Source organism: Eretmochelys imbricata, chromosome 11 (genome assembly GCF_965152235.1).
Source record: "Eretmochelys imbricata isolate rEreImb1 chromosome 11, rEreImb1.hap1, whole genome shotgun sequence".
NCBI lineage: Eukaryota > Metazoa > Chordata > Testudines > Cheloniidae > Eretmochelys > Eretmochelys imbricata.
The window spans coordinates 10,978,612-10,990,187 of NC_135582.1; the positions used below are offsets into that span (position 1 = coordinate 10,978,612).

At 40.9% G+C, this 11,576-nt stretch overlaps 1 protein-coding gene across 1 annotated transcript in view; it reads left to right on the forward strand.

The window, feature by feature from the left end:
- Window positions 1–11,185, forward strand: part of PDIA5 (protein disulfide isomerase family A member 5) — a 128,633-nt gene extending 117,448 nt beyond the window's left edge. The window contains exons 16-17 of the mRNA XM_077829947.1: window positions 5,351–5,485; window positions 10,223–11,185. Of these exons, the coding sequence (XP_077686073.1) occupies window positions 5,351–5,485; window positions 10,223–10,303 (216 nt within the window). The 3' untranslated portion in view covers window positions 10,304–11,185. The remainder of the gene's footprint in view (window positions 1–5,350; window positions 5,486–10,222) is intronic.
- The last annotated feature ends 391 nt before the right edge of the window (window positions 11,186–11,576 follow it).

Here is an 11,576-nt window from a genome sequence, read left to right on the forward strand (position 1 = left end):
AAGGATTGATCATGTTGGGGAACCCTCTTCAGTCATGCACAACCCATATGCTACCAAGATGTTTCTTGCTGCCTGTTGGTGCCCTTATAGAAAAGACATAGGGCCTTGATCCAGCAAAGGACTTAAGCATGTGACTGTCCCCACTAACTTCAATGAGACAACTCCTGTATTTAAAGTTACACACATCCTCAAATGTTTTGTTGAACTGTGACCCTATGGAATTAAATAGGGATTAAACCAAAAGTGTTCAGTAGACGTTACTCCAAAAATAAGGAGCAAAGGTATTAATCTTAAAAATGTACAGAATGTAATAGAAAATAATTAAGCTGTCTCTATTTTTTAAACTGTTGTCCTATAGGATTCTGTAGCAGGAAGAGGTTCAGTGCTAACAGATGGTTCAAATGTTATCATTTTCTGTTAAATTCTCATGGACTTTTCAATAAGGGTGGCCCCTTGACTTCTGGAAAATTTTAACTTTTTAAATTAAAGGAACAAAAGATTCCAGGCCTTATGGTCGCAAAAAATATCCAAAAGGGTCAACTGACAGAGCTCTCCCAAGTTTGTAGAGAGACAGAAAACAGACTGCTCGGAGGTGTGACTGGTATCAATAATTTTGAAGATCCATAACAGGCCAGATTTTTTCCAAAGAGAACTCAATCTGTTGGTGTGCACTTTTCAATTGCATAATACTTGTGCACTAACAACAGAATTTGCACATGCAAAGCCCATCCTCTGTGCATGCAAAGTCACATGCACAGAAATGAAGGTCACCATTTCAAAATTTGGCCTCAAATATTAACTTTTCATTGGTTGTCTCATTGCTGATTACTTCAGCAGAAATATCCAGCTGATGTGCTGGTCCAGTGTGTCTATGCATTACAGAGGATAGATCTGGAAATATCTGGCTCTGGCCCTGGCATACCACCCACGGCCCCTGCGCCTCTGCTTGCTTTAGTGTCTCTGGAGTACTGGTAAGAGCAGGCCACTGAGGAGAGAAGTCTAGAGATGCTGAGCACATCTTGACTGTACAGCATTCAGGGTAACTTGTGGAAGGGTTCTTATGCAACCAACTCTGCTAGGCCCACTGAGACATCCCCCATTGCAAAGCCCTCACTCCTTCATTCTCTGCCAGTTGCAAGTCACTTTTTGCTTTTCACCAGCTGACAAAATATTACTGTCAGGTACTTTAAAAATATTAAACCTGGGTCCTGGGACCTTCTTGTTTTCAGCTGCCTGGGGAGCTATGACCTTGACTTGCCAGGAGAGAACCCTAGGCCTAAACTTGTACCTGCAGCTCTCTTCATGGATGCTTTCAGCAGACACCGTTCATACCTTCCGGCTCACCAACAGATGCTGAAGAGCTGCAAGTGTAACAGTTGTCCCTTTGCTGAACAGATGGAGGAGCATGAAGATTTGTTCAGTCAGTACTCTAGAGACGCTTAGGGACTCCAGTGAAACCTTTAGAAGTCCGCAGGCTCATTTTCAGCTGAGCCCCAAAAAGCTGAGTCCAAAGTTCAGCAGGAATGAATTGAGTTATGGTGCTCTGATCTGAAATTCGTGGAGGAAATCTCTTGATTTTTTTCCATGCCCCCAAAGTAAGAAATATCCAGAATTCTGCAAAAGGTGCTGCTATTTGGGCAAGCCTCTTTGGAATTACTTATATATTTGAACACACTTGTACTCTTATGCATCTATATAAAGCAGAACACAAGTCAGGTAACAGTGGGTTGTCATTGAGGGCAAAATCTGAAGAAATTGGGATTGCACAGCTGTCACTGAAGGAAGATCTGCTGTGGTCTGCAGAACCTTTAGAAATCAGTGAGACTTAATGAATCTCAATATGGAACTCCACCATGCTATTTTTGGCAGTCACAGTTTTTAGGCTGAATGACACTTTCCGGTCCTAATCCAAGAAAATTCTGTGTGATGAAATTGGGATACAAATGCACTAAGGAAACAAGAAACTAATACTTTGGAGATTCAAGCATGTCTTGAATTTAAAAAAAAAAAGAAAAAAAGACTCATGGTAATGTTGGTGCTGTACATCATGGTAACTAAAGATTTTTCTTCTCTTGCAAACTGATTCTCGTGGAGAACAGCGAGTGAATTGTGGCTAACCTCAATGGGGTGTATTGTATTTTGGAGTTACATGAATAAAACCTTGTACAGTAAACATAGGGAAGAATGGGTCCCTGTCTAATTCAGATGTATTATCAAAACCTTTAAGTCACTTGGCAACAACAGACTTTTTTTTTTTATAATCAGATTTGTCACCTGTCGTTGACTATTCTGTAAAGCCAGATGCTTAGTACCATTCTTTTGCACACTGAAATTTTACCCCTAATTTATTTTTTTAAATAAGTCTGTCCCATATCATTCCTTCCTCCAATCAATATTCAGTTATTCACTTCCATTTTCATAACAAAAAGTCGATATTAGCTCCCGCAGAGATTTATTTGCTTGAATCAATAAACCTGTGCATGGCGGTACATATTTTAACAGGAGAGCAACTGCTACCAAAGGAAGATATTTTACATCATCTTACAATGACTGTTGAAATGCAAAAGGTTGAAAAACAGAAGGGGAACAATTTCCTGAAAGGAAAGGAGATTCCATTGTCTCTTTCCCACACACCCATTTAACACATGCACGTTTTTTTTAAATTGTAACATCACTCTAGAATAGAAAATTGTTTCACAGTTCTGTTGGGAAGTGGTTCCCCTGAAGAAAACAATGACACTAAGTATAGTAATATACTAGGGCTTGTCTACGCAGTGGAGTAACGCGCTCTATCAGGTTGTGATTTCTAAAGTGCACTAACATGTTGCACAGCAGATGCCCCTGTGCCTGAGTCCCCGCCCCCGCCTTCCTCCCGGCCACATCCGGGGACATCACAAGGAGTAATAGCTCCCATCTCTCCATGGAAAAGGGGGGGTGGGGGAAGAGAGATGGAGCACCACCACCACCCTTTGACGCAACATATGGCCTCACCAGCACATTTCCCTCCACTGCACCTCCTTGCCTCTGAATCACAGCTTTCTCCTGCTGCCAGCTAATGTAGCAAGTAGAGGCAGTCTGTGCTGTAATGCTGAGGGTTTAGGATTCAAACTCAGTTTGATGCACAATAGAGAGATTGTTACAGTTGCACCTAATAGAACTTGTTTTTGCCTTTTTTCTTAAAAAAAAACCAATTAGGAAATTACATATGAAACTTCAGTAAAAGAACATTAAGGCTGCAAACTCAAGAACTCCAGAGATAGGAAATACCAGGTCTACGGTTGCCCATGCAACTTTAATTCTGCCCTCTTGCATGTACATTATGATATAGTCTTTAATTACATGGTCAGATACAACATTTTTCCACAGGACTCCTGCCTCATTTTATTGCACAGAATGGTTGCACAAAGAGGCAGTAATAAGCTTGCACAACCATAAATCTGGCTTTTCTCTTCAACTATTTGACATGCAACCTAAATAATGCTCTTTTAATATGCCTTTTAATGTATAAATACCTGACAGAAAAATAGACGAAGAGTTCTTGCTGCAGATTATTCTTAACATTTGTCTTTAGTGGCCCTAATTCATTGTGAGTTCTGTCTGTTGTTCAAAAACAACCAGAATGTATTAGTGATTTTTATTCTTTTATTTAAATAGTCTTCAGGAATCCTTGATCTTTAAGGCCACTTTAATGGTTTTCTTATTTTAACACACAAATAAAGAAGTGATATTCTGCATTGAGGTAGCAGTTTTCATCTGAGAATACAGTCGAGTTTGATCTTTCTAAGCCATTGTTTTATGAGGATCTCAAATCCAGAACAACAATAAAACCCAAGATAGATTTTCCAGTTTCTTTAATTGCTGCCCAGATGTTGAGATCAGTTGATGTAGTTTTGACTGCCTCACCAAACAAATAAGACATAGTGCATAGTAAGTGATCTTTAATTATGGGTGTACAAAGCATCAGAAGCACAGACATCAGGCAAATAAAAGGTATTTTGCTCAGATTGCTTGGAGTAGGCCAGTGGAATGGAAAGTTAAAGTTAAAAGGCACCTGGTATTAAATTAGCTTTGAAACACTGTAGCCAGTAGTCACAATAATCTCTTCTCTAATTGGTTGGCTTTTGTGTAGCATAGATTTAACACTGTGTAACCCTCCCAGTCTCCAGCAAATGCATAATGGAATTGTGAAGGTAAGTGTGTGTAAATTGCAATAGAACTTCAGAATAACTTCTGCAGGTGGCGCTATGTATATGTAGTAACAGTGGGATTGGGCCAGTGTAAGTAAAGTCCATTTTCCAAAAGAGCTGCAGCTGAACATTTTAAAAAAAGGCCTGATCCTGAGATGCATCCATAACTCCCACTGCAGCCAGTGGGAAGTGCTGGTTCTCAGTACCTCTCAGAGTCAGGTTTCCAGTGATAGCACGCAGGGTGGTAAAGTAGCCGTGAACCCTGTTTAGTCTGGGACGACATACTCTGGCTCCTAAGTTGACTGCTTACAGAGAGAGCTCGTAAAGAGGGACGAAGCCAGTCTATAGTAGATCAGCAGAGAGTTGCCATGCTGGTCACTCTTTCTGGCTATTACTGTTGTTTGTAGCGTCTAGGGACCTTACCCGAGATCAGAACTCCATGGTGCTAGGCACCGTATGTACTCATAACACTCCTTACTCCAAACAGCTTGCAGTCCAAACTACAAGACAGACAAAGGGTGGCAGAGGAGTAAGGCAACTTACCTAAAGGCACACAGAAGATGAGTAACGGAGCCAGGATTAAATCCTAGGTCATCTGACTCTGGTGCCCTACCCACTACACCCACATCTCACTTAACCTGGGAACTGGGTGAGGGTTGTTACAGCTGCTTTGCGCATACATCATTAATGCCCTTTACACTTGTATGAATGAATTAATAAACATTGCACCATCTTTCTATATAAACTTTTCTCTGACTAAACTAAAGAGGGAAGAAGACGTTGCAGCCAGCCAGATACAGTAGTATATTTAGGGATAACGAAGATGGTTTTCTTACCCTATTAGCACTTGCAGCCAAGTAGTCCTAATTAATGAAGTTTAAGAGCTACAGTTCTAGCCAGCACAATGAATTGCTGCACCCCTAGAGAACAGAGTTCACGTCTTACCGAAGGGTTGTGCAAGCCAACGTTATCCCCATCTCTGGAGATTATAAAAGCATTGCATATTTTGGTACAAGTGGTGGTTCCTATTCCAGACACATATAGGCTGCAACAGCAGAGGGTGTACACCTCTTCAATTTCTCACCCACTAAAGGTGCCGCTATTTGAAACAGCAGACAATTATGGTTTTTCATCTCTTATGTGCTATTCCTTTTGTATTTCAGATAGCCTATGCTGCAGTGGACTGTGCCAAAGAACAGAACCATGATCTGTGTAAACAGGAAGGTGTGGATGGTTACCCCACCTTTAACTATTACAACTATGGGAAGTTTGTAGAAAAATATAATGGAGAGAGAGGGGTAAGTATAAGAACAGGTTGCAATTTCAAAAAAATAACCGCAATGGGGAGAGGAATGACTTGTGTCTTTCCATTTTTGTTGTAAATGAACAGGACAGGGTATACTTTCAGTGTATTGCAAAAGGCTTTAACTTTTCTGCTCCCATCAGTAATGCACTGGGCTGAATCACTGTGTACCACACCCATACGCACTTGTGAACTGGAACTTGTTTGGTCTATTTGGGGAAATCTGGAGTGAATTTAATGTCTTTCTGTTTAATAAAAAGTCTGTGGGTAGATGTATGAATGAATTGTATGAAGTAGAATCAGTCCTAGAGTTGGCAGGTGATGTGAAAATTGCTCCACTCAGCTCTACTAGTGCATCTGAATCCGGACTTGCCATACCCCAAATGTTTTAAGTCTACGAGTCTGCCAAATCATGACTGATCGTTGGTTTTGTGATGTGGACAAAACTGTCCTTAGAGTAGAAGGGGACCAAATCACTTGTTTTCATTAAATCGGATTCTAACGCGAGTTTCAGGAGTGAACAGTTGGTTCCTAGCTCATGGCTGGTTCCACTTTCCCATGGTGTTACATACAGTTGATCATACACCCTGACAGCTAGGTGCAGATATGGTGCAACACTTTTCTGGGGTTATAAAATGAGTAGAAGTGACAGAGCAATCTACTGGCTGTTTGGTTTGTATCTTTTCAGTCATAATAGCCTAGGGAGAGATCATTTCTTGAAAATTAATGACTGCGTAGAGGAAATAAAGGACTAAGGAGAAAACGTAGGTGTCCTCAACCCAGCCAATGATTATTGGCAGGGAAATGCCTGGCCCTGGAAGTGTTCCTGTTATAAACCTTGAAAATATAGAGTAATAGAGCCTCTGTATTCTTGAGGAGGATGAAAGTCTCCAGGAAGGAAAACATCAAACTGGAGCAGAGGGAAACAATCCCATAGTTGGGACCCTCCTTCCAGATGATGTCATGGTATCCTCTTGCACGGAGGATACCTCTCCGGGGGAGGGAACTCCAGTTATTAGGAAGAGACAGGTAATAGTAATGGGGGACGATCATTAGAAACACAGATAGCTGGGTTTGCGATGACCAGGAGAACCATATGGTGACTTGCCTGCTGGGTGCGAAGGTTGCAGATCTCTCGAGAAATCTATACAGACTTACGTGTAGTGCTGGGGACGAGCTGGTGGTCATGGTACATGTGGGTACCAAGAACATAGGGAAAGATAGGTGAGAGATCTCGGAGGCCAAATTTAGGCAGCTAGGTAAGAGACTGAAGTCCAGGATCTCCGTGGCAGCATTTAATTTCCGAAAAGAGAACGACACAAAAATGAGGAATTTAGTTAAACAGAAATTAAAAGGTACAGTGCCAAAAGTGAACTCCCTGCAAGCTGCATGGAAATTTTTTAAAGAAACCATAATAGAGGCTCAATTTAAATGTATACCCCAAATTAAAAAAACATAGTAAGAGAACCAGAAAAGTGCCACCGTGGCTAAACAACAAAGTGTAAAAAGCCGTTAGATGCAAAAAGGCGTCCTTTAAGAATTGGAACTTAAATGGTATTGAGGAAAATAGAAAGGAGCATAAACTCTGGCAAGTGAAGTGTAAAAATATAATTAGAAAGGCCTAATTTTTTTTTTGAAAAACAGCTAGCCAAAGACTCAAAGTACTAGCAATTTTTTAAAAAGTACATCAGAAGCAGGAAGCTTGCTAAACAGCCAGTGGGCCACTGGACGATCAAGATGCTAAAGGAGCATTCAAGGAAGATAAGGTCATTGTGGAGAAACCAAATTAATTCTTTACATCAGTCTTCATGGCTGAGAATGTGAGGGAGATTCCCAAACATAAGCTATTCTTTTTAGGTGACAAATCTGAGGAACTGTCCCAGACTGAGTTGTCATTAGAGGTGAGTTTGGAACAAATTGATAAACAGTAATAAGTCACTAGGACCAAATGGTATTCCCCCAAGAGTTCTGAAGGAACTCAAATGTAAAATTGCAGAACTATTAATGGTGGTATGTAACCTATCATTTAAATCAGCTTTGGTACCAGATGACTGAAGGATAGCTAATGTGATATCAATTTTTAAAAAAGGCTCCAGAGACGATTCTGGCAATTACAGGCCAGTAAGCCTAACTTCAGAATTAGGCAAATTGGTTGAAACTGTAGTAAAAAACAGTATTATTAGACACGTAGATGAACATGATTTGTTGGGGAAGAGTCAACATGGTTTTTGTAAGGAGAAATCATGCCTCACCAATCTACTAGAATTCTTTGAGGGGGTCAAGAAGGATGTGGACAAGGGTGATCCAGTGGATATAGTGTACGTAGAGTTTCAGAAAGCCTTTGACAGGGTGCCTCAACAAAGGCTCTTAAGCAAAATAAGCTGTCATGGGATAAGAGGGAAGGTCCTCTCCTGAATCAGTAACTGGTTAAAAGATAGGAAATAAAGGATAGGAATAAATGGTCTGTTTTCAGAATGGAGAGAGGTAAATAGTGGTGTTCCCCAGGGGTCTGAACTGGGCCCAGTCCTATTCAACATATTCATAAACGATTTGGAAAAAGGGGTAAACAGTGAGGTGGCAAAATTTGCAGATGATACAAAACTACTCAAGATAGTTAAGTCCCAAACAGACTGCGAAGAGATAGAAAAGGATCTCACAAAACTGGGGGACTGGGCAAGAAAATAACAGATGGGACTTTTCAGCTTGGAAAATAAACAACTAAGGAGAGATATGATAGAGGTCTATAAAATTATGACTGGTGTGGAGAAAGTAAATAAGCAAGTGGTATTTACTCCTTCTCACAATACAAGAACTAGGGAGTCACAAAATGAAATTAACAGGCAACAGGTCTAAAACAAACAAACAGGAAGTATTTCTTCCCACAATGCACAGTCAACCTATGGAACTCTTTGCCAGAGGATGTTGTGAAGGCCAAGACTATAACAGGGCTCAAAAAAGAACAAAATAAATTCAAGGGGGATAGGTCCATCAATGGCTATTAGCCAGGATGGACAGGGATGCACAACCATGTCTGAAGGGTCCATAGCCTCTGTTTGTCAGAAGCTGGGAATGGACGACAAGGGATGGATCACTTGATGAAGCACCTGGCATTGGCCACTGTTGGAAGACAGGATACTAGGCTAGATGGTCATTGCTCTGACCCTGTGTGGCTGTTCTTATGAGATTTATAAAGGAAAGGATTCCAGCTCTAGAATCACCTGACTTAAGGGAGACATTGTCCAATTGTTGGAAAATGTTCTAGCTAGTGTGTTTGTGTACAACTGACTATTGGATAGAATTAGAATTACTCTACAGTGTCTCTCTATTTTGAACAAGTACTGGAGATTCTCCTTTAGTTTGATGGCATGGCCATCTGCTTTTGGAGCTGGAGAATGTGATTTCTGTCCCTGCTGTCATTATGAAGTCCTGAATAGACATAGCATGCAGCAAAGTGACAACCATGAAGTGCATAGAGTTACAGGTTTGTTGCAATATGATAGCAAAGGATGTTGTTACTAAAGCAGTAAAACACTTCAAAAATTACCGCGATCCTGGATTCCTTTTTCTGTGTCAAAGGTTGAAGAAGCTTGGCCGATAGCCTCCTATCTTGCAAAGGAGTTCTAGCAGTTAGAGGAAGGCACTGGGAGTCAGGAAGCCTGTATTCTGTTCCTGACTCTGCCAAAGAAACCTTTACTTGTAAATTAATTCCCTGGGTTGCACAAAGAACCACCTTTTGTTAATCAGGGCCCAGTCTAGTAACTGATTCTGTGTGAGCAAGTCCCTTACATTCATGTGGCACTTCATGCCCATGTGGAGTCAGTTGTGATCTAAGGTCTAAGAGAGAGCCCTTGAGACAACCAATGCTGAGCAATATCATGGAATAAAGAATTGTGACAAATCTCTGTGCTCCTGGGTGGCAATCACATGTCTACTAGCTAGTTTTGAAGTGGTGCATACAGCATATTAATATGGCACTAATGTATGTTTCGGAGTTTATTAATGTAAAAGCATTGACAAAATTTGTGAGAAGCTCCCTGTCCTGTCTCTTCCGTTACATTGTTGCCTTCCGTATTCTTTCTCCCCTTCCCACTGCCAGTTTTTCATGAGAGACTTGATGAGTCTAAAGCAGGGGTGGCCAACCTGAGCCTGAGAAGGAGCCAGAATTTACCAATGGACATTGCCAAAAAGCCACAGTAATATGTCAGCGGCCCTGCATCAGCTCCCACCTCTCCCAGTGCCTCCCACCCACCGGCAGCCCCACGGATCAGCGCCTCCCCAGCCCGATCAGCTGTTTCATGGCATGTAGGAGGCTCTGGGGCGGGGAGGAATGAGGGCATGTGGCAGGCTCAGGGGAGGGGGCGGGGCCTGTGGCAGAGCCAGGGGTTGAGCAGTGAGCCTCCCCGGGCTTATTGGAAAGTTGGCACCTGTAGCTCCAGCCCCGGAGTCGGTGCCTGTACAAGGAGCCGCGTGTTAACTTCTGAAGAGCCGCATGTGGCTCCAGAGCCACAGGTTGGCCACCCCTGGAAAGCCTCTATGGATATTTCCTTTTCCACTTCATTGGTGGAGCCCTGCCCCAGCACATCGTTGTGATCAGACAGTACAGAAGCAACGGCTCTGTTCTCTAGTCCACATTCCACGTACATACCCATTCCTTGGTGTTGGGAGTCTTGAAACATTGTTTTGGTGTCTTATTTTAAAAATTTGACCAATATTTTTCTTTCTTTAAATACAGGAGTCTGGATTTGCCAGTTTCATGCGAACCCTTAGAGAAAGAGACCATGAAAGGGTAGGGAAGAAGAAGGATGAACTGTAATTTCTGCCTCAAAAGATGTTTTCCACTGCACTGTGAATGGTCCCAGGTCCACTGTTACTGCGCCTGAGATTTCACATATTCTGAAGACAGAGACTTAAAAAAAATAAAAAATAACAGCCATGGCCATTTTGTACAATTTTGAAATAAAGTGAAACTACTTGATTTTTAAAGGAAAACAGATTGTTGCCATATTCTGTTTAAAAACTAGCATTTTCTCATGATGTGAGAATATGCCCATCAACACTCCTATGCAAAAAAATACAAATATTTTTGTAATCTGTAGTGTGTCTGTAGGTGAAGATGTTTGATACGGTGATTCTGCATTTTTTTTGGAAGTGTATTACGATTCATGTAATAACTTTTTTTTTAAATCGGTGGAGGAAAATGGGACTTTTGAGAAACATAAAAATCAGTTCAAATGCAGTTTTGCATGTTCTTCAGAGATGTTTGGGGGAACAATTTTAAGGTGCTCAGGGATAAATAGGGAAATTGAGTTAATGAAGACACTAGCATTGACCATTCCAGATCTAACTGATTTGATTTTTAATCCGCTGTACCGGAACTGTTTACATAGCTTTATAGAATGTACCGAGTCATTTTAAACAAAGTTGTCAAAAATCAGCACAGCATAGATTAAGTTCAGAATCAGTCTCATTTTTCAGCATTTGTGTCATCAAATGCCCCTGTAAGTACGGGAGCAAATGTAGGCTGTTTGTCTTTTTATGTTTAGGCCATATGAAATGCATATTGAAAAGCAGTATATTTGATTGTATGTCTGACAGATGTGTAATATTTTTGATATGCAAAAATTACATACAACATGATTTGTGTACATTCCAAATGCTTGTCCATATGTTTATTAAATAACAATTTAAAAATGGAGTTATAGCATTAAAACTATTTCTTTAGCAGTCATGTTAAAGACTGTAAATCGCTGTAAACAAATATAGCATCACTACAGCGAGCACGTTAAAAATTTGTGCTTGTGCTGTTCATGCTACAAAGTTTCATTCATCCGGAGGTTATGTCTTCATAGGATGGGTTTTTTAAAATTCATTTTGACCTAAAAATAAATCAATAAAAAAATTTGAAAATGTTTTAATCGTGAATCAGCCTTGTTTTGCAGCTCTTTCAGGCAATGTGCTATGTAACTAGCACCCGTAAGAGCTGGTGACAAGAAAGCAAAAGCCACTGCAGGTTCCATGAACAAGGGTCATTTCCTGTCTGATGAGTAAGGGGCAAGCCCATCGTTTAGCTCTTATAGATTGTTTTT